At 52.5% G+C, this 24,604-nt stretch overlaps 3 protein-coding genes across 13 annotated transcripts; 2 read left to right on the top strand and 1 right to left on the bottom strand.

Annotated features, from left to right (window-relative positions):
• Nucleotides 1-4,665, top strand: Lmntd2 (lamin tail domain containing 2). Of its 2 annotated transcripts, none has more exons than XM_021166067.2 (14): nt 1-252; nt 619-822; nt 909-1,061; nt 1,406-1,493; nt 1,614-1,769; nt 2,045-2,116; nt 2,218-2,306; nt 2,647-2,918; nt 3,137-3,227; nt 3,344-3,533; nt 3,612-3,731; nt 3,817-4,016; nt 4,180-4,429; nt 4,506-4,665. In XM_021166067.2, exons 2-14 carry the CDS (start codon nt 638-640, stop codon nt 4,635-4,637), a joined length of 1,998 nt encoding a protein of 665 aa, XP_021021726.1. In that variant the 5' UTR covers nt 1-252; nt 619-637; the 3' UTR covers nt 4,638-4,665. The 2 variants fall into 2 exon arrangements, with proteins under 2 accessions (XP_021021726.1, XP_021021727.1); XM_021166068.2 differs by lacking the exon at nt 1-252 and adding an exon at nt 266-312.
• On the bottom strand, nt 4,655-20,639 carry Lrrc56 (leucine rich repeat containing 56). 8 transcript variants are annotated; one of them, XM_029479671.1, is made up of 13 exons: nt 19,869-20,639; nt 18,783-18,853; nt 17,758-17,945; nt 16,564-16,651; nt 14,924-14,984; nt 9,153-9,249; nt 8,876-9,076; nt 8,193-8,376; nt 7,604-7,765; nt 7,463-7,527; nt 7,091-7,227; nt 6,738-6,877; nt 4,655-5,325 (listed from the first exon to the last, which is right to left on the bottom strand). In XM_029479671.1, the coding sequence occupies exons 3-13, from the start codon at nt 17,938-17,940 to the stop codon at nt 4,979-4,981; spliced, it is 1,665 nt and encodes a 554-aa protein (XP_029335531.1). In that variant the 5' UTR covers nt 17,941-17,945; nt 18,783-18,853; nt 19,869-20,639; the 3' UTR covers nt 4,655-4,978. The 8 variants fall into 8 exon arrangements, with proteins under 8 accessions (XP_029335531.1, XP_021021732.1, XP_021021733.1 ...); XM_021166073.2 differs by having other exon boundaries at nt 20,152-20,639; XM_021166074.2 differs by lacking the exon at nt 19,869-20,639 and adding an exon at nt 19,549-19,717.
• A 202-nt stretch (nt 20,640-20,841) lies between these two features.
• On the top strand, nt 20,842-23,811 carry Hras (HRas proto-oncogene, GTPase). Of its 3 annotated transcripts, none has more exons than XM_029479672.1 (6): nt 20,842-20,922; nt 21,776-21,927; nt 22,110-22,288; nt 22,441-22,600; nt 23,270-23,395; nt 23,543-23,811. In XM_029479672.1, the coding sequence occupies exons 2-5, from the start codon at nt 21,817-21,819 to the stop codon at nt 23,387-23,389; spliced, it is 570 nt and encodes a 189-aa protein (XP_029335532.1). In that variant the 5' UTR covers nt 20,842-20,922; nt 21,776-21,816; the 3' UTR covers nt 23,390-23,395; nt 23,543-23,811. The 3 variants fall into 3 exon arrangements, with proteins under 3 accessions (XP_029335532.1, XP_029335533.1, XP_021021736.1); XM_029479673.1 differs by having other exon boundaries at nt 23,510-23,811; XM_021166077.2 differs by lacking the exon at nt 23,543-23,811 and adding an exon at nt 22,695-22,782.
• Nucleotides 23,812-24,604: the final 793 nt, after the last annotated feature.

Raw genomic sequence — 24,604 nt, 5'->3', positions numbered from 1 at the left:
ATTGTTTCCCAGTACCAGCCTATCACCACTGGCTAGGGACAGGGAGTTCCCTGGGCCTCCTTGGCTTAGCTGGGTGGGTAGGAATCTGGTTTACAGATCCAGACCATATTGGTACAGAATGCACTCGTGGCCCTGGGCTGGGTCTCCCTGGAGGCTTCTGGTAACAGACACCCTCCCCCCTCAGGTACAGAAATCCATGGCAACGGTATAGAATGCTTCCTTCCCTGGGCCTTCTGTGGGTTTAGGCCTCAGGTGAGTGTGGTGGTGAGTTCCTGGGCTGAGGGGGACATGAGTAGGAGTTTCAGGCAAAAAGTTAGCACCTCTGATCTTAGCTCTAGGCTGAGGTTAAGGGGGGATAGAGGGGACAGTAGGGAATATATGTATATACTGGGGATATGTTGCCCAGGAAAGTGACCTGCTGTCCTAGCTTGAAACATAGAGATGAGGACACTTGTATGAGCAGCAGTCCTATGTCCTATGAGTAGTCACCTGTAAGCCTCCTCAGAAAGAACTGGCAAGTGCTAACTGGGCCTCTGTGACACACAGAGTCCCGTGAGGTTCCCATACCTGGGACACAGGACAGACTCTATTCTGCTTCCGGCTTTCCTTCCTTCCCAGCTCCTGACCAACATCAAGCATGGCCCCTAAGTCTTGCCAGGAGTCTGAAGATAAGCAGGTATCGCCAGCTCCAGCAGGTGTACAGCCAGACAGCAGTGACTTAGGGTCTCCAGTTGGCACACCTGTGGACAGAGTGGCTCCTTCCTATTCTCAGAGCGCTAAGCTCTACACATCCACACCAATGGGCTGCTCCGTCAAGCAGCAGTAAGGAGGCAGGGGGTGGGGCAGCCTCCTGGGCTGGGTCAGCCAACGGGCCAGCCTGATCAAATCACAGGGCTCTGAATTTGCAGGTTAGCCCCTGAAACCCTGGACCCACGTACCCTGAGGCTCTTATGGGAACAGAGAGAACTAGAGATCCAGGCACTTCGGTGGGCTGTTCAGAATGGCCACAATGCCCGATACTCCAGCATCCTGCACGAGGTGGCAGGGGTTCCCTCTGAGCGGTCAGTGGTGAAACCCTCAGCCCAACCCAGGTCCTACCCTGCTGTGGCTCCTAGTTTCTGTCTGACCCCAACCTCAACCACTGAGCCCTCCTCTACCTGATTGCCTCTAACTTTACTCCTTGCATGACTTGACACTCTGCCATACCCTTGAATAAGTTAGTGTGCTGGAAATGTCATCCTACCCCCTAGCATGTAGACCCCTGCCCAGACCTGTTAGGGTTTACTCTGCACTGGCCTGTTATAATATGTGCCTCCAGGGTTTGGTGGCTGTGGGGCCTCCTTTACGCACTCTTTGGAATGCTTGCTTGACCCAGACTAAGGGGTATGATTGCCCCTCCTACCAGGAACTCCAAAAGTCAAGACAAATTCCTGCAGAACCAGGTCCAGAAGCTAACCCTGGAGCTGAAAGCACAGAAGGAACAAGCTCAGCAGGTGATGGGGTGGGATCAGGGATCAGGGCGATGACTTGACAGGCTGTAGTTACCCACCTAGGGTTGGTCTGAAAGGTGGGGCCACTGGAGGCCTCTCTCACTGGCAGAAATTCTTCATCAGGAGAAACAGCAGTTAGAGGAGAAACTGCAACAGAACCTCTGTGCAATGCAGCAGCTGGAGGCTGAGCTTCAGACTTTTCAAAGATCATACCTTCTGCAGCTCGCCCGTTCCTCTTGGGTGGGACGCGTGCTGAGGTCTCAGACTGGCAGCGTGGAGGTGAGTTTGTGCTCCTGACCTAATACCTCTCAGGCACACACCGCCCCCCCCACAACACTTCTTGAGCGGTCAGCACGCTTTCGTAGGCGGGTGTCTTTGTTGGGTCTCCCGGCCTGCCTGCCTGAGAAACGTGTCTCCCTTGAGATGTCTCCACAAGGAGCAATCCTCATTTAGTACACACACAGTGCTGTTAGGGTCAAAAGTGAGAGGCCCCGTGGGGGAAGGGTGACCTCTCTCCAGCTCCCTGTCAGCTCCTCTGTGGTTCCTTCTTACAGGTGGTCACTGCAGAGGTTCTAAGAGACCCCAGTGATTTTTCTGAGTCTGCTGAGGTTCCCACTTCTGGGGAGGTGAGCAAGGCTTGCCACAGGAGGCATTCCACTTGTATGTATGATAAAGCCTCTGGAGCCCTACAAGGTGGGAGAGACATAAACCTCTTATTTCCTGCCAGGGTTTCCGGTTGGAAGATGTAGATTGGAACAGCATTGCCCAGCGATATCCCAACCTCTTCTCCAACTTGAGTTTCTATTCGGATCAAAAGTAACTGCATTGGTCAGGGAGTCCCCAGGGGTCAGGGGAAGGGAGGGCTTGGCTTGACTTGGATGTGAACCAGTTCTCACTGTATCCTTAAGTGTCTCCAGCTAAGTCACAGATCTCCTAAGCCTCAGCTATGATGAGGAGTATGTAGAATGGGTTCAGAGCAAGGGGACGACCTCCAAGGTCATAATCAACCTTAGTAATTTACCATTGCTGAGTCTGACTCCTGAGTTTCTAGAACACAAACCAGGGTTCCCATTGCCTTGGGGAGGCTGTCTGGGGATGGGGGCATGGGCCCTGGTTCTAGGAGCCAAAGCAGCCAGTGAACACATCATGGTCCCAGGCAGTCCCAGCCCCCGACCTCCGAAATGTATACCTTGGACTCGGAGTGCACCACCAAGCACACAGAGAAGCCTACCAAGATCCTGGAGTGGAGCGCCTTGCCTTTGTTAGACACCAGTAGCTCAGAAAGAACCCAGTCTGACACCAGCAGCTGCCCGATGGCTCTGCATTCTGGAGCAAAGAAGACGACTGGCCACCCAACCCAGGGAACAAGTTTAGCTTCTTCTGAGCAGATGCAGGAATATACTAGGAGCATCAATGGATACACGGAAGGTTAGGTGCAGCCCCCTGTCACTCTTCAGCAACCTCTCACCTCTGCCCAGAGTCCTAGTCATGCCTTTAACCCCCAGGGTCCAGCTGCTTCCTCCCAAGATCTGAACCCAGTGGCTGTTTTCCTATTGTATAGACCCCTGGTCTGGCCTCCCAGGGAACACCCCACTGGACCCTTTCTCATGTTCTCCCCCCCGCTGATAAAGAACTTCTTTTTCTAGATCTCTGTAAGAGCCACTCACCCTTGTGTAGCAAGACTGTTTTGGAATCCTATACAGACCTTCACCATCCATACACAAGACCCCAGTTGAAGTGAGGGCTGCCCAGCCATGAACACACCAGGAAATGTGGGAAGGACTATATGAGGGGTGGTTTACTGGATGGATGGATCCCCCTCTTCCCTACTCAGCATCCCTTTCTGGCTCCAGCCCATTCGGCTGCTGCTTGAAGATTGCTGCCGTCAGCCACCGAGAGAAGTTCATCCGCGTCATCAACCAGTCACGGGCAGAGACAATTGACCTGGGTGGCTTTGTTCTGCAGCAGCTTGTGAGGGACTTCCCTGTGTGCATGTATCGCTTCCCACCGGGTACTCTGCTGGCCCCGCAGCACCACATCACGGTGAGCCCTGCTGCCTGCTGCCCACATTGCCTGTCCCAGCCCAGTCTGTTCCTCACTTAGTACCTGGCCTTTCCCTAGGTATGGGGCGAAGGAGCCAGCAGGACCAAGAAGCAGCTGCCAGTGGCCTCAGGCCAAGACCCCTTCCAATTCCAATCTAGCCGAGGCTGTGTGACAGTGCTGGTCAACCCCCAGGGTCAGGTCAGTGCTGACCCCAGCCAAGGAGCTGAGGAGCCGGTTGGCCTTACCTGGTTAGAGTTAATGACATGGCCTGATGGCCTTGTAGGTCCTCAGCGAGCATCAAGCCACACCCTGCGTGACTCTGGGCTCAAAGATCTTCACCGACAACACTGACTGGTCCATTGACTGCTTCCCGCTCTCAGAGTCTGAGCCTAATGTTCACCCTGGTGAACAGCAGTGTCGACCTTCATCACCACAGAAGGGTCGGCGGGCAAAGGATGCTGGGGCCAGGCACAAGAAGCCAGGGTAGGCGCAAGCTTCTGATTCTGCTTTCCAAAAGCACTTGTCCCTTTCTTCCCTAGGTGTCGCCTTGGACAGGACTGCCACCCTGGCTCATGCTATCTTGCATTATGCCCAGCTTTGGCTGGAACTGACTAGGATACTCCTCAGGTCTTTCCCATATCTCCAGGCCAGGTGTTCGTCAGCACAGGCACTCCAGCACTAGCGGACTGAGGGCCTCACGAACTCTTCGCCCCACAGAGACCCGGGATATCTTGCCACTCCTAAGCTCCCGAAAGCTCCCTCCCTCTGGGGAAGTTCTTGCACAGCAGGAAGGTGTGAAGGCGGAGACCTCAGAGCTCCTGCCCGTGATCCCAGAGTGTCCCTCCAGACTGTGTCTTGGTGAGGACTCACTGGGGAGGCAGGAGTACAAGGTCCAGGTGAGTGTGATGCTGTGGCCCGAGACTCTTTGATCTGCTAGTCCACATGGCTCTTAGGTCCCAGTGTTTTCTGCAGGTATGCCGGAAAAGCGTGGACCTGAGTTGCCCCATGGTGGCCCTGTCAGTCCAGAACACAGCCGAGAGCAGATATGGCTTCCGCTTCCTCTGCTACCCTCCCATCACTGAGGAATTGTGTCGGCGGTTGTAGGTCAGCCAGGCCAGGCAGGCAGTGACAGCTTCATAATTTATTGAACCAACCATTGCTTACAAAGTAAAGCACATTTCTGCATACCTGAGAGTTGAAAATGATTCGCTTGGCTTTTACAGAGGGTATATGGTGTCCCAACAGAAAGGAACTGCCCCACATAAGGAAACCTGCAAATCTTCCCAGGATGCTTGTGCAATTTTGAACCCTAGGATAAGCAGGCTCAGAATTTGGGCCATACAGATGACCCAGAGTCCTGGGATATCTAAAGGGTCCAGCCCCAGCTCCACCTACTTCACTGTGGCCCCACCTAGGCCAAGACATATCAGCAAGGGAAGGTTACACTAAGGGAGAGAATGGGCTGGAGGGATAGGGTTCAGGTGATGAAGGCAGTGGAGCCCTGGAGGGCAAGCTGCTGGACCTAGTGCTGGCTTTGGGTCTGGACATCCCTGGGCTCGATGGCTGGGGCCTGAGGACGCCTCCAGGGCTCTCAAGGCAGTCACTGCAGCCAACCTCTCACCCAGGACAGACCCCTCACCCAGGCTAGGCCCCAAGCTGCCCAGGACTCTAAGCCTACGTCCTCTGAAGGGCAGGTCTGCAGATCTTCCCAAGGAGCTGATGCCTGACTCAGGTGGCATTGGGTACTTTGGGGGAGAAGGGATCAAGTGAAAGCCTGATGTCCTGGAAAGTTCTAGAAAGAAGGAAGAAAACAGCATGTCAGAGGGGACCTGTCAGATGAGGTGGGGGAGGGTTAGTTGGTGCCCATCCATAACCTTGCAGCCTGGAGATGGTGGCAGGCTAGGGGCAGTGCAACCACAGGTAGAGAGGATTCCAAAGTCCTTTGTGTTACCTACAGGTGGGCGGCATCCCTTTCCCACTAGGCTACCTCTCTTTGCCCTGCTTCATCTACTTCCCAGAGAAAACATGGCTTCAGTCCTGAGGCTAGTTCTAGGGCAGTGATTCTTAACCAATGGGTTTTGTCTCCACAGGGGTTGTATACCAAATGTCCTGCATATCAGGTATTATCATATATTATGATTCATAACAATAGCTAATTACAGCTATGGAGTTATCATGAAAATAATGTTATGATTGGTGGTCACCAAACATGAGAAACTATTTTGCAGCATTAGGAAGATAGGAAAACACTGTCCTAAGGCCAACAAAGTGCCATGAGGCCTGTGTTTTGGCTCAGGGTCATCTGAACTTCATCCCTGAGTGTATGTTCATCCCTGAGGGCCTAGTTCTTAAGCTTCTGTGATAGTGTGAGGTAGGTGGCTAGGGTCACCCAGTGCCTTTATGCCTAACATCTGTAGCAGGAGATCCAGGCACTGTTCCAATCAACCCTTCTGCTGGTCACCTTCCTACTGTCATTGAACCTGTGCAGTTCTTGTCCACTGGGTGGCCAAATGTTGATCCTCTCAAGGCCCTCTTCTTGCTCACTGCCCCAAGCACCAGGTAGTCCACAGAGGGGCAAAAGTGTGGTTGTTTGGTCCTTCAGAGATGGTCATTGACATCCTTTGTATTTCTCTGTTTGTCCATGTCTACAATGTACCTTCCTAAGGCTTGCTGGGTAGGGGGTCGCCTCATCTGCAGTCACTCTGGTTCTCTTGGAAAGGGTTCTGCCTGGCTTAATTCTGTGTCTCTATGCCAACCCAGGTCAGTCCTACCGGGTTGAAGCCATTGGCTGTTCCTAGCCCTCTCTGCCCTGGTCTCTCGGTTTTCTGTTAGGCACTTTCCTACCCCTGATTCCTACCAGTTTCTCCTGAGAATTGTTGTCTGTTTCTAGATGCCCTTGGCCACCATGAGGCTCTCAACAGATGCTTGCCTCTGGACTTGCTCATCTCCTCCTTTGTGGAATGTCTCCCTCTCTCCTTTATTAGCCCAGGTGCCCTTGAGGTGTCATGGTGTGGTGGAGGAGTTGGATGAAACCCTCTCTAGGTTTCGAAACCCACTCATCCCTACTTTGCTAAGAGGATTGACTCATGCAGCTCCCCCCAGAACCCCCACAAAGGAAGGGTCTGAGCTGTATTAGACTAGTCTGAGGTGGGGATATCCATGCCCAGGTGAGGGATCAGGTTACTCTTAGGCATCGGGGAGTACCTGAGACCAGGCGTGGCGGGGTTAGGGAAGTCTTGGGTCCAGTCTGGTCTTCCTGTTCTACAGGATCCTTCTGTGGGTCCTGGGCTTGGACCTGAGCAGGTCTTTCCTGCTGGAACTCCAGCTGTCTTTGGAGAAGAGGACTGAGGTGGGGAAAGGAGAGAGCTGCAACTATGCCTGTCTCAGACCCAGACCCAAATGACCATCACACTGGGATGGATCACTGGCCTGTGGCTCCTGTGGCTGTCCTGGGGGACCAGTGGCTGCTCAGCCATGGAAGCTTCCATCCCAGATGCCCCCCACACCAGGCAGGATGAAAAGTGGTAGGGCTGGCTGGCAGGGAGAGGGGCACCAACCGCAGGCCAGGCTCCATCCAGGCCCGAAGCCCAGTCATGGCCAGGTCACAGCTTTCTGCAGGGTCAGGCCTTGGGGTGGAAGGTCTGATGGCCAGATCTGGCCTATGTGGGGGCATCTGTTCCAGGGGTGCCCATTCCTAGGGAGGGAAAGGGATGGTATGGGGACCCTGACCCTGGAATGGGAGGGCCAGAGCATGGGCATGCCAGGAGTCCTGGACACTGATATATGGTGGGGGAAGCTATGGGTGGTGGTCGAATTCAGGAGAAGGATTTCAGATGATGGTATAGTGTGGGCTGAGGGCAAAGGGTGATAGTCTACTGTGGGAAGAAGGGCTACCATCCTCATCTACTTGGAGCGTGGAAAGGGCATACCTGGTACTGGCTTCTACGTTCCCGAAGGCCTTTGGTGGGGTTCCCACAGAGAACTTGACCAGGACCTGAAGAAGAGAGTCTGGCTATGGTTTGGGGTCAAGGTACTGTAGGGTCAGCTCTGGGACATATAGGTTCAGTTACCATGGGTGAGGTTGCTGGCATGGTCATCTGTGGCTGGGTTCTCAGAAAGCAGACCTTCAGGCAAGGGGCCCCCAGGAACCAGCAGGGACAAGGCCCATGGCTGGGTCTCAGGCACAGGTAAGGTTGGGTCAAATTTCCGAATGGTAGCTCCATGGGGATCATCTGTCCAGGGTTAAAACCAGAGGTGACTGGGCTCATGCTAGCCAGCATGCTTCAAATTCAGACCACAGAGCACAACCCTGTCATTCAAGGAGCTGTGTGACCCAGGGCTGTCCTGTAATAGTTCCTTTCCCTTCCAGAAAGATCCACAGCCTCAGACCCTCCTCTCCCTCAGCATAGGACAGGGGAGGCCAACTGTCGCTGCTCATGGGAATATCTTGACCTGGGGCCAGTGTGCATGGGAGAAAGGTGGGGAAAGAGAATAAAGTGCAGTCCCCCGTCTCTGAAAGGCCTAGGGAACTAACGGAGGTCTCTTTTTTCCTGGGGTTCAAGGAAGCCTGTCCTCTTGGGGTACTGGTGGAGGCCTGACTTCCTGGAGGAGTCAGGGGTTGAGGCTAGTACCGACATCTGCAGTTAGTGTCTGGCCTACCCAGCCGAGGGAGGAGAATGTCAAGCACGCTGCCTTCCTTGATGGCTTCCTTCACCATCAGCCAGTCCTGGCTCAGCGTCTGGGGCACAGGCGCACTGGTGCATGTGGTGGGCACCTCGTCGAGGACGTGCAGCTGGGGGATGAGCTTCTTTACCTCTGCTCTGTAGTTGTAGCCCTGGGGCGCCTGGAGGGAGAGAGGGGTCGGTAGGCCGGAAGTCTCGCGGACCCCATAGGTCAACTGTTTCTGGGACTCCCTCTTCCAGACCAGAAGGTGGTACAGGACAAAGGTGATACTGCCTCATCCTACTACAGCCTAAGGCCTGCAGGGGCTGGAATTTCATCCTCTCAGAATGTGTCCCCTCATCCCTGAAGCCCGTAGCCAAGGTTCTAGAAGCCCTCCAGCACGTGGAGCTGATCATGGGTCAACACCAAGCAGCAGCCATTGAGGTAGATGGTAAGCTTGGAGCATGTGTGGCCTGTGTGGGATGCATGTGGAGTCACCTGCTATAAAGGAGCTTGCACATACCTGATAGTTCAAAACAGACTTCGGCTGTGTAGGCCTCCAGCAACAGAAGTGATAGAGCTCACAGAGAACAAGCCAGAAGGTACATGTGGGCCTAGAGGTCCCCATTCTGTGTGGCCCCCTCCCAAATATATGTTGACTGGGTGTTCAGCACACACACCTTGTTGGAAGGGCCAGGATCTGGCTTCAGGCACACCAGATTCCCCTCCAGTGTGAGCGTGGCCAAGCGTGGGCACAGCTGCAGGTACCGCATCTGCCCCAGGTCCTCCACATTGTTGCCCTCCAGGTCCAGCACCTCCAGCTGCTCGAGCAGGCACAGTGGGCTCAGGTCCGAGATGTTGTTGTAGGAGACATAAAGTTCCTGAGGGCCACACGGGGGACCTCAGCTGGGGTCTGTCCTCATCTCCATGCCTTGACCCCAAGTGCTACAGACTCACCTTCAGTTCCAAGAAGGAGCCAATGCCATCCAAGTCAGTCAGGCCACAGCGAGCCAGCCACAGCACCTGCAGGTGGCCCAGAGAAGTGCCCAGGTCTCTGCAGAAGGCAGGCAGAGTGGTGGGATGGTTAACTTCAATGTCACCTTGACTGGAGTTAGAATCACTTAGGAGACACACTGGGAGCATGTGTCTGTGAAGGCATTTCCAGAAAGATTTAACTGAGGAGGGAAGAGCCACCCTGAAGGTGGGGGGGCATCTCCTCATGGGCAGGGATACTGAAGAAAATAAGATGAGGGAAGGGAGAAAGCCAGCTGATTGCTGGCGCTCCATTTTCTGCTTTGTAATCTGCTTAGATGTGAGCAAACTTCCACTTCCACTGATATGAGCTGCTCATGCCACCGTGCCTTCCCTGCCTTGATGGTGTATTCCCTAAATCATGAACCAAATAAACCTCTCTTCCTTTAAGTTGCTTCTTGCCAGGTATTAAGCCACAGCAGTGACAATAAAAACTAACTACTGTAAGTGATCCAGTGCTGTCATGGGGTTTTCTTTAGCCAACAGAAGCCTATGCCATGCTACTACCCTCTCTTGCTGCCCTTGGGAGCAGGGATAGTTTTGATTGCTTATGTTAGCTTCCAGCTGATGGGCTCCAGAGATCTCTACTCCCCATCTTTCCCCTTACCCCATCATGGGTATAGTTCAAATATGTTCCTGGAAGAGCTTATGTCTGTAGGCAGAGGTCCCTGAGTATTGGGACCCCTTCCCAAGCATGCTGGGTGCTTGGCATCCACAGCTTGTTAGAAAGGTCAGGGCCAGCCTGAGACATACCAGATCGACCCTGAGGAACTGCCTCCAGGCTGCTGCCTTGGCCCAGCTCTTCCTGTTACCTGTGCCTTTCCCTCCCACACTGGTCTACTATACCCATGAGGCCTCTTCCCGGAATGCACACAGCTTCTATGTCTAAGGATCCATGCTTGCTCTCTCTTGCTGTAATGCTCTTCCTGTAGCACTGAACTGCTCTTTGCCTGGTAGTACAATTGCCCCCTGACCTCAGGCTTCATGAACTACCTCTGTGTCTCATGGCCCTAAGTCCTTTCAGTAAGGACTCATCCTCCATGCAGCCCATCTGGGGCTTGTTTTCTGTACATTTACTTTTAGTTTTTGTCCTTCAAAGTCAGTTGCCTTAAAACAATCTCTCTTTCTGTCTGTCTCTCTGTCTCTCTGTCTCTGTCTCTCTGTCTCTGTCTCTGTGTGTGTGTGTGTGTGTGTGTGTGTGTGTGTACTCGTATATATGACACCATGGCATCCATGTGGAGATTAGAAGACAACTTGTTAGAACTGGTCCTGTCCTTCCTTTGGGGAAGATCTTTAAACAAGATCTGTTTTTCTTATGTGTATGTGTCTCTGAGTGTATGCCTTGTGTGTGAAGATGCCCTGGCAGACCAGAAGAATGTTAGACCTCTACCTGGAGCTGGAGTTAAAGATGGTTGTTAGCTACCTGACATGACTGTTGGGAACCGAATTCAGGCCCTCTGGGAAAGCAGCAAGGGCTCCTGAGTGCCGCACTGTCTAGCTTTTCAGCTCTGTCACAGACAGAGTTTTAGTTTGTCACGCTGGTCTGTGGTCTGTAGCTCACATCGGCGTCTGAGAGGCGCCTTCAGTTTGCTTGGAGCTGAGGCAGTTTAGTTGTTTTCCTACATTCCTTTTCAAAGCTTGCCCATTTCTTCCTGCAACCTGAAGCTCAGAAAAAGAGTTCCATGACTGGGCTGAGCTTCCAGGAGTCAGGCAGCTTCCATTGCTTTTGGTGGGCCACATATCCAGCTAAAGATGAATTCTTGTTGTTGTAGAGGAGTAAGTATTAGGCAATAATTAGATTTTGCTATACCTTGTAATAATAGGAAAACTGTAAAATTCTTAAGAGTTGATGGCAAAAAAATAAAGCATATACCATTTGCAGAGTCTTGTAACAGACACAAAGAAAAGTCTAGATTTTGAAAAGTTAAACTAGCCAGATATGGTGTATACCTGCATACCTGGTATGGTGTATACCTGTCTTGCATGCAGTGCAGGAAGCTGAGGGAGATAACATCACGACCTCAGTTCAAGGCTAGCCTGAACAACCTAGTGAGACACCCCTGCACCCTTATTTGTAAATAAAACAAGCAGGGTGTGGTGCCTCATGCCTTTAATCCCAGCACTCTGGAGGCAGACATAGGTGGGTCTCTCAAGGACATTTGATCTAACAGAGAGAATAATTACAGGACAGTCAGGATACTCAGAGAAACCCTGTCTCAAAAAGCCAAAACATACAAACCAACCAACCAAGCCAGGCACCTTGGGCCACGCCTGTGTTCTCAGCACTTAAGATGTAGAAGCAGAGACAGGAAGATGAAGAATTCAAGGCCAGCTGCTGAAGAGCGCTGGTTGTTCCTCTAGTGGACCAGAGTTCAATTCCCAGCGTCAATATGGCAGCTCATGACTCTAAAGCTCCGGTTCTAGGGGACCCGCTACCCTCTTCTGGCCTCTGAGAGCATCAGGCATGCATATGGTGCACTGACATACATGCAGGCAAAATAACCATAGCCATAAATAAATAACTATAAATAAAAGTATAAAAAAAGACTTTGAGGTCAGCCTTGGCTATATAGCAAGTTTGAGGTCAGCCTGGGTTACTTGAGACTGTTTGAAAAAGGAAAAAAGTTAGAGGATTAGAAGTGAGGCAAAGCCCGCAGCTCAAGAAGAAGAGACAATAACAAAGCCAAGAGGGAAGGATGAGGTCAAGAAAAGGGTGAGCTGGGGCTGGAGAGATGGCTCAGCAGTTAAGAGCACTGACTACTCTTCCAGAGGTCCTGATTTCAATTCCTAGCAACCACATGGTGGCTCACAACCATCTGTAATGGGATCGGATGCTCTCTTCTGGCGTGTCTGAAGAGAGCAACAGTGTATTCACATACATAAAACAAATATATATTTTTTTCTTATTTATTTATTTATTTATTTATTTATTTAATGTGTGTGACTACACTGTCAAGATCAGTCTGGAGTAAGGATAGCAGAGGAGAGTGTAGTGCAGACTGTACACTGAAGACTGTAGTACATAGATAACCCAGTACAGAGGTAAGAGGGGACCAGGTAATGATCCAGGGTTCTTTGCACATGATCCTCATAAATGACAGACCAGACTGGAGTTCACTGGAAATGACATGGGTTTGCAGACAACTCTGTACCAGGATAGAAAAGATAATTCCTAGGAATTAACAAGAAAAGAGAATCCATCCCCAAATTAGCACACAGTACAGGAATCGAGCCCTAGCATCTCTGCAGGGAGAGAAGGATAAGCAATGAAGGCACATAAAAGGGGCGTAATTTTGTTTTGTTTTGTTTGTTTGGTTTTTTTTTTTTTTTCCCCCAGTTTCTCTGTGCAGTCTTGGCTATCCTAAAATTATCTCTGTAGACCGGGCTGGCCTCAAACTCACCAACCTGCCTCCTGTCTCTGCTAGCCAAGTGCTGGGATTAAAGGCATGCCCCACCACTGCCTGACCATCTAAATTTCTTTTAACAGATTATCTGTGGCGCATCAGAGTGTAAGTGGGGTTTCACGCACTGTGGCACCGAGCAAAAGATGCTTGTCCACGCTCTGACAACATGAAGTCATTCTGTGTCAGTTCCAGCCCATGTATTTAGAACCTTTTGCATGCATGTTGGTGTTTATTTTCGGGGCTAAATTATCTCAGCTTCAAATGAGATGACAGCCACCACATTAAAATTATTTCCTAGCCCTTATAACACTACCTGAGATTTTAATATTTAATACTCATATTTGCAGTCATCTAAGGCAAAATAGCACTTTAGGGGATGCTGTTATTCAGTTTCCTGTTACAAATATCTGTTCATTTTCAATCATTAGAGATTGGTAAGCACCAATCAGCTTTGGTGCAGGATTGGACAACTGAAAGAAAGCAAAAATTGCAATATGCTTTTTTTTTTGCTATGATCAAATTGCTGAGGATATTTTCAAAACATTTGCAATCTGACTGTATTTCCTTTAGAATTATTTTGTTATGTTTCTTTTTTGTCATTTTGAGACAGGGTCACATATGTTCCAGGTTGGCCTTGAACTCACTATCTTTGGAGCTGAAGCTAATCTTCAACTGTAATACTTCGTGTGAGATCACAGGCCTGCACCACTACACCAGCTTCATTATTTCTTAGTTGTGTGCCACCTTTGCTTCTCTGTCAGGGTTCCCATCACTCATTTGTGTTTTAGAGTCAGGGTCACACTGTGCAGCCCTGAGTGTCCTGGAGTTCACTTTGTAGACAGTGTTGGCCTTGAGCTTCCAGAGATGACACTGCCTCAGCTTCCTGAGTACTGGGATGAAAGGTGTTTGTCACCATACTTGGTGGCCTTCAGTTTATTTTAAGTGCTTTCTTTCTACAGACCTGTATTGTTCTTTAAGATAATTTGTTCATGCAGACCTAGAAAACTTCTCTGTTAATCTGGAGGAAGGGCCACCTGACATGCAACCCCACGCCCTGTGTCTTCTCTAGAAAGAGCTGCTGGGCTCCAGCATCACGTGGCTCCATGCTGCAGAGGCGGCATCAGCTCTCCTATCTTTGACTGCATTTACACATCTTCATCATTTTGTTGAATTCTGTTTAATGCTTTTGTTGTTAAACAGCAATGTAAGATCAACTGGAAACAACTGGATGCTACACTTGCAGTCCAATTCAGATAGTTAAAAACTTGAGAGAAAATGAGAGCAAGAGGAGAGAGCCAGTGTGTGTGTGTATCTGTGTGTGTGTATATATATGTGTGTGTCTGTGTGTGTCTGTGTGTGTGTCTACTGCTGTGGACTGAATCCAGGAGCTCATGTATGAATGACAAATGACAAGCACTCTACCAACTGAGCTACATCCCCGCCTCTTTCTACAATTTTGACTGAAATTTCCCTCCTTACACTTCTAGGCTTGAGCCAGCAGCATCTTCACAAACACATTTGCTCAAACTACTAGTCTGTTGGTAATCTTGGCTTTGTTCTTTCTAGTCCAGAGTGACAGAACCACAAGGTGGCCTAGCATTTTGAAGGCAATGTTTTAAGCTAGTTCTTGAGAATTCTGAGAACACTAAACTTTCTTAATATTTCATTCCCTGTTCAGGAGGTATATGTTCTGCTGGGTCTAGCCTCAAGTGGAGGGTCAGCTTGGAGGCAGCTCCTACCTTCTCTTTTCCTAGGATACCAGCCACTTCCCTCCATCTCCTGGCCCTTAGGGTATAGTTAATGCCTGGGTTGCAGTGAGGTATGGGAGCTCGGGAAGCTCTAAGTCTAGGCTAGTTTGAGGCTGTCTGCCAGAAACCCCTCACTTTTCTGGAGGTCAGGAAACACACCTGGCCTACCAGCCACAAGACCTAGTATGACCGCCCTGAACAAGACCGCAGCTTTGGTTTTCCTATCACTCACAAGTGACAGGTACCTCCCTATGAGGGTGATAACAAGGTACTTGCCTCACTGTAGGGTGCTAGAAATAGGAGCCAGGGACACAAAGATACTTGGAAGGCAGGATACCTGGGACCCACCCATAAAGGGTCTTACCCCAGAGTCTTCCCTCTTCCCCTTCCACAGAGCCCACACTTGAGTAATGTCTCTAAAACCATTTGACAGTAGCCGCCACTCTCCAAGGCTCACCAGGGTAGAACAGGGTTGAGACCAGGGGCAGCTTGCCGTAGCTGAGTTCCATGCCCAGCCCTTGCTTGCCCTGGTCCAGGTCCTCACCTGAGGGAGCCCAGGTAGCTGTGGTTCAGCTTCAGTTGGATCAGGTTAGGGAGGTGCAATCCTGTGGACCAGAGGAAGAAGAGGTTGGCCTGGCCCCAGCAACCCTGCCCAGCTCTCTGCAGTGTCTTCTGCTCCCCATACTCCCAAGAGGCATCAACATCTGAGAGGCTGTTCACAGGTCCATGGCCTCTTCTGGCTCACAGGGACTAAATCAGGGTCCTCTGAAGGTACTCTGAGCCATCTCTCCTTCAGCGTGTAGGACTGACTGCATGCCCTTTCACCCATGTCTAGGCTAGCACAGGTGAACTGGTGCAGAAGGTACACACTGGCAAGGACTTGGCTTCAAGTGGAGCCAGGCTGGCACGGGTAGGTGAGCCCTGAGCATCCCCCTCCCTGACTCCCAGGACCTGAAGCATCCCCGCACCCCAACCCGAGACAGAGCTTTCACTGTGCAGCAGGTAAGTTAACAGGTCCCAGGAATGCCCTGCCAGAGTCCTGCACAGCCTAAAGCCCCAGAAGGCTCCTATTTCCAAAGCTTCTTAGGGTGGGACCCTGGCCCTCTGAGAGACAGAATCCCTGAAAGATGAAAAGAGGGGTGTAGGGCTGGTGAGATGGCTCAGTGGGTAAGAGCACCCGACTGCTCTTCCGAAGGTCCAGAGTTCAAATCCCAGCAACCACATGGTGGCTCACAACCATCGTAACGAGATCTGGTGCCCTCTTCTGGAGTGTCTGAAGACAGCTACAGTGTACTTACATATAATAAATAAATAAATCTTTAAAAAAAAAAGAAAAAAAGAAAAGAGGGGTGTAGGGTAGCCTATAAGGCCCCAAGGAAGAGCAGGTGCCCCTTGATCTCCTGGGTGCACAGAGATCCTACACAGAGCTGTCAAACACTTATATGCAAAACTGAAAGCCCAGCTAACCAGGATGGCGAGTGTTGAACTTCACTTGTAATCAGAGAAAAGCAAACAAAATGCACAAGAATCTTTCCTGTTGAGATGGTTCTGGTGAAATCTGAACAAGGCCGGTGACACAGATAAGAGCGCTCTATCAGTATTCTTTTCAGACTTGGCTCTTTATATTGAGAGTACTTAAGATAATGTTCTCTGTAGGAAGTGGGCACTAAAGCATTAATGAAGGTGAGGAGCCGTATCCCAAACGGATTAAAAAACCATGGTTTTCAGGGATGTGTGTGGATTTTCAGGGATGTGAGCGTGCTCCACCAAAGCTGCGAGGGAGAGAGAGAGAATGCCAAGATCTCTGTGGTAATTACAGAAGGGGATTCAGAGAAAGGGTACACACGAGGGATGGATATAACATTTGTACACTGTGTGTATAAATTCCAAATCATTTCCAAATAAGGTCTGGGACTACTTTGCATGGGGGCATCGTACCTTTGCTATTTTGCCATCCTGGTACTGGTGTTCGGTGTGGTCCCCCTGGAAAGCCATTTAAGAATATAGACCCCAGGCTAAAACTTCTGAGTATGGAGCTTAGTCCTAAAATCCAGTCTTAAGGAAAAAGACATGCTGCCCAAGGTGTTTGCTAGCTTTTCATTTACAACCAGGAAATACAATTGGCTCATCGAAAGGCCTAGCTGTGACAGTCATAGGGGCATGGGTGTGACCAGCGGCTCTCACCGAAGTTCCCCAGGCTGTTCTTACGGGTGTCCACACACATCTCCAGCACCCTCACCAGTTGGAGGTCATCTACCTGGGCCAGGGCCTGCTGCAGAAATCATCAGGTGTCACTCCAGGTTCTCTCCATGCTCTTGGCTGAGGACTCTGTAAAGGTGCCTACTGGAGCAGGTGGAGGTGCTCCCCCCACCTCCACCTCATCCAAGTCGGGCTTTCCATAAGAGTTTGCCTGGTGGGCATGACGGGAGCAGAGACTGGAACTGTTTGACTATCAGGGAAGGAAGGGCCTGCACTTGGGGTGCCAGTCTCCAGATGAGACCTTCAGAACAGACCCAACAACGCAGTTGGAGCCCAGAGGCCTGCTGAGCAGCATCCAGCCACTGCATACCTGGACCAGAGGACATACAAAAACACTCATGCTGGAAGTCAAGGCATGGGGGCCCTACTGGTCTGTCTGTTCTTGTAGATGGACTAGACAAGACACTCATGTGTGTGAAATGCCACCATGGTCTCTTAGAACCCTGGGCCACGCATGCTACAGCACCAGTGGATACCTTGGGGAGCACATGCAGGCTCTGGCCTAGCAGGCTAACCAGTTATTCTGAGGAGGTCCTGGGTGATAGCATCCATCAGGATTCTTTCCTTCATGGTTGCCCACTATGCATAAGTTGCAAACTCTTAAGTACTGAGAGCATCAGTGGCACCCAGGTGGGCTCTATAAGGCCTTAGACTTAGGGATGAGGTGAACCAATGGGCTCTCACACTAGATTTGGAGGAAGGGCTTTACCTGCTGCCAATGTAGTCAGTGTACCAAGGTCAGACCCTGCCTCAGGCAGGTTGAGAGGAGACAGGAACTCTAGCCTTGGCAGGGGGCCATGGACCCCAGTTGCCCTCCCAGCATCCCATTATGCCACCTCTTTGTCCTCCCTGTTGCAATATTAGTTCTTGAGTAAAGGACTTCTTGTCAGCTTGAGTACAGGCCTCAGCCAATAGTTATGGAATCCTGGCCCAACAGTGCCATCTGTGATCTCAATGCCTGGGGATGCTTGTGCCTGTCACTTGGGGGTTGCTGGCAGGGACTCTAAGGGTAGAAAGGCAGGGAGAACTAGTGGAGGGAAAGCTAGATATAGGCAGAAAGGGTTCCAAGATGTCACTTCATGCAGACCCATGGCAGAGCCTCAGGCCCCAATCACTTACCAGTCGAGCAGGGGATAGGCGCTCCTCCACCCACCGCTCCCTATGGATATCCCCATGGCTGCCCAGTCTCTTGTTTTGTGGGTGGGGGTTGTTTAGGCCCTGCCAGCTCAGCTCCCGTACCCGGATACTAGCTGTGCCTGGTCGAGACCCCTGGGATCCATCCCAGGCTGGGTCCATCCACATCCAACCTGTTAAGAGAAGCAGAGGGCCAAGTCTCCTTTACAAGGTTCTAGTTCACAACAATGGCCCACAAAGCCTTGACATTAACTCTGATCTTCCATGAGCCTCCCATTTCCCAGCCTGATTGGGCCTGCTCTGAGGGGCCCCGGGCAATGTCCGTGGTCTAGATAACTGGAGAGCACACATACCCCACCCTAGCTTCTGTTCAGTTTTTTTTTTTTTTTTTTTTCATTTGGCTGATACCATCCCTTTGCTTCTCTATTTTAAAAAAGAGATGTGTGTGTATGTGGAGGCCAGAGAACAACTTTGGGTGCCATTCCTGGGGTGCCATCTTCTACTTTTGAGATAAGGTTTCTCACTGGCCTGGGACTCACCAAGTAAACTAAGCTTTGTCTCCACAGTGCTGGGACTATAAGCTCACACTACCATGCCTGGCATTTTGTATGATAATTTTGGGGATCAAGTTCAGGTCTTCATGATGACAAAGCAATCAATTTGCTGTCTGAGCTATCTCCTTGGCCCCTGGTTCTATATTTGTTTCCCACACTGTCCACACAATGAGCACCGGCTCCAAGCTCCAAGCTTTGCTGTCTGGGGGCGTCACAAAGGCTGTGAGTTGGGGCTGGAAAGCTAGATCAGTGGTTTAAAGCTGTGAGGCTAGGGATACTGTACAAGATGCCTGTAGTGACCAGCAGCAAGTGGCTACTGACAGTACTGACAGTTCCCTGAGCTGCCCCTGACAATGGTTGTGGATCTGCCTTCATTAATGGTCTCATGAGTCTAAGTTTAGGATCAAGATAGCAGACATTACCTCCAACCATCCACACAGTCTTCTGATTAAGTACCTGAAGGTAGCCGGCTCCTGCTGTAGGTCAAACATCCGGGCAAGGGGGCCACATGTGTCTACATGTAACACCTGTAAAAGAGAATTAGATTAGCTTCCTGGTTAGATCACTGTACTCTGTGGTACCTGAGCTGGCCAAGGTCACAGTACCCAGAAACAAGCAGGTACAAGAATGTGGGAGATGTTAGGTGGAGGCCTGGCCCTGAACTCCCTGTGACCATTCTAATGGAGGATATAAAGCTCCTACAATGAGGATTCAGCCAGGGTCCCTCTCCATCACCCAATGCAAATAAAGACGTGTTCTGAGTCCTACTTCTACTCCCAGAGGGGAGCCTGGGAATGCTCTTGTCAATCATCTTCTGTGGGCCCGCCTCTCCTGCAGGCACTCCTTCCCATACTTTTTTTTCAGGTGCCTCTACACCTCTGGTAGGAAGTGCATAAACTGTTTCTCCTTAAAGATACAGAGGTCTGTGTTTGGCCCCACATCTTATACTCAAGAGACAATGGCTAAGGTAAGAACTCTGTTCAGAACATTAAGTATCCTTTCTTCTTGGTCCTCCTCCGTGGCCTCCATGCAGGTTTGGCCGACCCCTAACTCCTGTACTTCCTGTCGTTCCCAGATACATTTCTCTAGTTAGAGTGATCCCCTTCCACTGCACTTCATGATTTATTGCTTACTCTGTCCTGTATGTCTTGTCCCACAAGACGTGGGTCGCCCAGGATCCCCCTAGCACAAAGGACATGGAGAGGAGGTGCCTGGCTCTCACCTGAGGGGTGGGCCAGAGTGCCCAAGACTTGGAAGCGCAGCCCTAGGTCCCTCCACCGCGGCGGTCGCTCTCTCAGGTGAGGGCTTTTTTTAAAAAATTATTATTTTTACCACCGCGGTGGGGTTGCAGGCCTGGCGCCATGGCAACGGGGGCGGGGCTCATTTGAATACCCAAATATTCGTGAGCCGCGGGCATCCGGGGCTGCGGTACGATGAGCCCCGCCCCCTAGCAACGGTTGCCGGGACACGCGGCAGATCCGGTGGAAATGCTCCCTAGAGTAAGAGGCAAGCCGGATGGCTGAACGTAGTGAAGGCACTCACGGTGGTTCAGAGAGCCGTCCGTGAGAGGCTTCTGGCCAGCTCTCGGTTATCTGCCTGCTAGATGAATAGAACAAGCCGAGCTTGCACCCCGGGCGGCGACCGGGGTGAGCGTGCAACCCCAGGCTTGCACGACCTGAGTAAAAGCCCTGTCGGTTTTCTGAGGACGTGCTTACTCGTTTCTTTGAAATTTCAAAAAGTGTTGAAAACATGTCATTTGCGTCTGACACAGATGTACCCTACTTGCTTGAGTGGGTGGAACACTTCATTTCGCCCCAATACCAACTTTTCTGACTTTCGGGGTCGTTCTTCAAATGGACGCAGTATGAGCTTCTGCAGTGTTGGGACCTCGAGTTTGAGAGAGGTAGGGGGTCTTCTCCAAAACACGAAGAGCGCGGTGTGATGGGCCGACGCTGCCCCAGGATGGAGCCTTCGCTCCACCTCGGCCTACGAGAACTGGCAGCTAGGGGCTCCGGCGAACTCTGTCTTCCTCTGTTATTCCGCGTCCGCGGTGCTGACTGTCCCCGACGCCAAGACCCGGGCGGGATGACCTTTCCACTCGTGGGCTTTTGGGCCTTTGGTGATGCTGCAGGGTGGAGGCTCTGTAGTAGGTCCTCAACGCAACCCGAGCGTGCACCAGTTTCTCTCCGGAGGAATCCCGGGCTCGTAAGCACCGTCTCCGTCTGTCTCTTCTGCACCTAGGCACTAGACATCACTGTTGAGTGCAGGACCCAAGTTCCGACACTGCCTTCCCCGCGGCTCCAGGAAGCCCCGCCCAGCTGCGGCTTCTGACGGATGGGTTGCTCAGCCAACCACAACAGGTCGCGGTGGGGAGGAGTTCGACCAATCACGGGCCGCCTCGAGTTGACGGACGGGCGTGGGGCGGAGCGGGGCGGGGCGAGCGCGGGCCCGGCCAAGTCCCCGCCGTCCGCTCCCGGCGCCCGCAGCCCGAGCCGCACCCGCCGCGGACGGAGCTCATGCGCGGGCCCAGTCGGCGCCCGTCCGCGCCCCCGCCCTGCCCCGGCCCCGGCCCCGGGGGCAGTCGCGCCAGCAAGCGGTGAGTGCGGGCACGGGGTGGGGCGCGGGGCGCAGGTGATCGGTGCTTCCTCGCTCCTCTCGGCCCGGCAGCGTGCCTAGCGTCCGGTTGCCCGCCTCTGCGGCCGGGCTCGCTCTGCCTGTGGCCGTCCTCCCAGCGAGGCGCCGCCCGGGCCTCCGGAGACTCTGCGCCCCGCGGCCATCACGCTCGGGCCTCGGGGCCACAAGGACATCCGCGTTGGGCCCCAACCAGGGCCTTCTGCTCCCAGCCACCCCTCGCGTTCCTGCAGTCACCTGCTTCCCACACCCTCAGCCGTTTTTTTCCCCCCACTGTGAAAGCTCCCTGGCCCCTTGTGGAAGGTTTGTCTTAGTGGAGGGCAGGGTCCTTCTCCAGCCACCCTCCCCCCCGCTGCCGGGACCGCGCCTGGCATGCAGTAGGCGCTCAGTAAATAGTTGTAGGTTGCACCCACATGCCGGCGGGCCAGAGCCGGTTGTAGGCTGGCATTGGCCTGCCTGGGCACGCCGAGGCCGCCGTGGCAGGACCTGTTTTTTGGGGGGTGGCCTCAGCCCTCAGGCGCCTCCAGTTGAGGGTTTCTGCCTACCTAGCGACTTCTAATTTGGGTGCGTGGTTGGGAGAAGCTCTCAGCTGTCAGCCCTGCCTTGGGGGCCTCTCCCTGCTTCCTCACACAGCCATTAAGTGCTGTTTGAGGAGGTTGAGGGGGGGGTCCTCCCTTTTCAAGCTGGAGGTGCCACAGGTGATCGACTGGGCCACTGGCAGGCCTGCCTGCTCAATGCTGGAGAGGGCCCTTGGGTCAGGCATCTATTAGCCGTCTCAAGTGGCGAGGGCCTTGGCTAAGTGTGCTTCTCATCGGCAGGTGGGGCAGGAGCTCCTGGATTGGCAGCCGCTGTAGAAGCTATGACAGAATACAAGCTTGTGGTGGTGGGCGCTGGAGGCGTGGGAAAGAGTGCCCTGACCATCCAGCTGATCCAGAACCACTTTGTGGACGAGTATGATCCCACTATAGAGGTGAGCTCTGCCTACCTGCCAGAGGTGGGCTCTGGCAGTGGTCATGGGTAAATGACCAAACAGCCCAGGTCTTGTAGGTGTTATGATCCATCAGGGTATGAGAGGTGCAAGGGTGTAGGCTGGTTCTGTGGATTCTCCGGTCTGAGGAGAGGTGAGACCCCCTAAGCCGTGTTGTTTTGCAGGACTCCTACCGGAAACAGGTGGTCATTGACGGGGAGACATGTCTACTAGACATCTTAGACACAGCAGGTCAAGAAGAGTATAGCGCCATGCGGGACCAGTACATGCGCACAGGGGAGGGCTTCCTCTGTGTATTTGCCATCAACAACACCAAGTCCTTCGAGGACATCCATCAGTACAGGTGAGCCACCTATGGCTAGCCCGTGAGCCCGTGGCACACGTGAGGAAGGTTCCCGTGTGCACACTGAGGCTTGATGTCTTTTTTTGAATGTCCTGGACACAGTCATGCCTGCAGCCTGCTAGCTGGCTCATATCCACCCCATCCCCCTCCAGGGAGCAGATCAAGCGGGTGAAAGATTCAGATGATGTGCCAATGGTGCTGGTGGGCAACAAGTGTGACCTGGCTGCTCGCACTGTTGAGTCTCGGCAGGCCCAGGACCTTGCTCGCAGCTATGGCATCCCCTACATTGAAACATCAGCCAAGACCCGGCAGGTGAGCCTGTTTCCCTTTCCACAACTAGTCAAGGATTTACCGCACCCCACCCCAGCCAGGGAGCAGAGCTCATCGCCACTCTCCCTCAACACAGGGCAGCCGCTCTGGCTCTGGCTCCAGCTCCGGGACCCTCTGGGACCCCCCCTCCCCCGGGACCCATGTGACCCAGCGTCCCTCAAGCTGTAAGTCTCCCAGACTGCAGGGCTGTGAGGGAGGCAAGGGCCAGGGTCTGGGCTTACGCCCTGCAGTTCTGAGTTCACATAGCTCTAGGGCAGGATGGGGTCCCTGGAGAGAGCTGCCCTGAGCCAGGCCGGAGCGGTGACCCAAGGGCCTTAGTTCTTCTTGTCCCCAGTGTCCTGTGGATACTGGCTAGTTTTAAGCCCTTCAGTGTTGTTAGGTTGTTCAACTTGAGACGTACTGGGGGTCTGGGAGAGTCCTGAGTTAAGTGGCTCTGACTTTGAGTGATACTCAGGAGTGAACCCTATTTCAGGAGAGTGGCCTGTGCCTTTCGGATGGCCAGGGCCCAGCTCCCTATTTGTGTTGGTTTTGCAGCTGAGGAAGGGAGCCTCCAGTGTTGGGGTGTGACCTGATCCAGGCAAGGAGTTTCTTACCCAGACAGCACCCCTTTTCTCCCCAGAGTTCTCTCTGATCCAGTCCCTCTGTCCCCAGGGTGTGGAGGATGCCTTCTATACGCTAGTCCGTGAGATTCGGCAGCATAAACTGCAGAAACTGAACCCACCCGATGAGAGTGGTCCTGGCTGCATGAGCTGCAAATGTGTGCTGTCCTGACACCAGGTGAGGCAGGGACCAGCGAGACGTCTGGGGCAGTGACCTCAGCTAGCCAGATGAACTTCATATCCACTCTGATGTCCCTGCTCCCCCAATTCTGCCAATCCCCCCCGCCTGCAGTCAGTCATGTCCTTTGTGCCCGTCCCGGCACAGGCTCAGGACGTGGAGGTGCCGGATGCAGGGAGGAGGTGCCGACGGAAGGAAGGAAAGAGGCGGGAAGGAAGGAAACGGTGCTGGAGCCAGGCCAGTCCAGGGATGGTGGACAGATGTGACCAAGACCTTCGCATGGACAATTTGAACAGACTGTCATGAACTGTCCCTGTTGCCACTGGCACCCAAGTCCTCCACCCCTCTCCGTTCCCTCCGGGCGCCTGCCTATGAGGGCACACGTTGCATCACAGTAAATTATTTGATGGTCTTGACTTGTCTCTGGCTGGAAGTAGGAGGTGTACTGCCTGTGGCCTCACAGAAGATGCTGGGAACCTGGGATCCATCATCTGCCTTGTTCCTGTTGCTAGAAGAGGCTGGGGAGGCTGGCCTGGGACCTCGGACTATACAGCCCTTCCCTTCTGCCTGTCCCAACTGTCTTGTGTTTGCTGCAGAAAGTTATAGGCAACACAAGAATAGACAGGTGATATGACCTATTGTCCTTTAACTAATGGGAGGAGGAGGGCTCTGAGAGTAAGAGGGTATCCCTTGTCTCCAGCAGGAAACACATTTCCTGCATTCTGGGATCCATGAAATACAGCCCCAAGAGGGACAGAGTATAAGACTTGCCCTGACCCAACATCCTGCAGCCCTCTGACCTGTGATGGAGATTCTAGGACTATGGAAATAGGGCCCTGATGTTATCTGTGTAGCCTCGGGTCCCACTGGTGCCTAGGGCCTGGCATCTCAACTCCCTGAGAGGGTAGAAACTGCCTCACTGGTTCCTCCCACTTCTCCGAGGTGTACAGATGTTCTTCTCCAAGTCACCTGTATGGTCTTGAGAGGCACATGCAGGTCACTGTGTGCTTCCTTCTGGCTCTAGTCATGGCTACAGGAGGGTCCATCTGCTTATCCTGGTCCTCATCCTGGCCACTGGGGCCTGTGGTGGGTGCCCTTTATACTTTCCAGACTCGAGTGGAATTGGGTGAAGTCCCTCTGTTTAGGGCACTTGAAATGTAAGGAGCCTCCAATAGACATGATGTAGAGCCTGCTGCTGAGTGGCTGGGC

Source organism: Mus caroli, chromosome 7 (genome assembly GCF_900094665.2).
Source record: "Mus caroli chromosome 7, CAROLI_EIJ_v1.1, whole genome shotgun sequence".
NCBI classification, from domain to species: Eukaryota; Metazoa; Chordata; class Mammalia; order Rodentia; family Muridae; genus Mus; species Mus caroli.
This window is presented reverse-complemented; position numbering and strand designations above follow the sequence as displayed.

Coding starts and splice junctions, on each gene's coding strand:
- Lmntd2 (XM_021166067.2), top strand. CDS start 638: ATGGCCCCTAAGTCTTGCCAGGAGTCTGAAGATAAGCAGGTATCGCCA. Junction 3,228..3,343: donor TACACAAGACCCCAGTTGAA/GTGAGGGCTGCC, acceptor TTCTGGCTCCAG/CCCATTCGGCTGCTGCTTGA. Junction 4,017..4,179: donor GCCAGGCACAAGAAGCCAGG/GTAGGCGCAAGC, acceptor CCATATCTCCAG/GCCAGGTGTTCGTCAGCACA.
- Lrrc56 (XM_021166070.2), bottom strand. Junction 9,077..9,152: donor GCTCCTTCTTGGAACTGAAG/GTGAGTCTGTAG, acceptor TGTGGCCCTCAG/GAACTTTATGTCTCCTACAA. Junction 5,326..6,737: donor CCCGCCACGCCTGGTCTCAG/GTACTCCCCGAT, acceptor CCTTCTTTCTAG/AACTTTCCAGGACATCAGGC.
- Hras (XM_021166077.2), top strand. CDS start 21,817: ATGACAGAATACAAGCTTGTGGTGGTGGGCGCTGGAGGCGTGGGAAAG. Junction 22,289..22,440: donor GAGGACATCCATCAGTACAG/GTGAGCCACCTA, acceptor ATCCCCCTCCAG/GGAGCAGATCAAGCGGGTGA. Junction 22,783..23,269: donor GACCCAGCGTCCCTCAAGCT/GTAAGTCTCCCA, acceptor CTCTGTCCCCAG/GGTGTGGAGGATGCCTTCTA.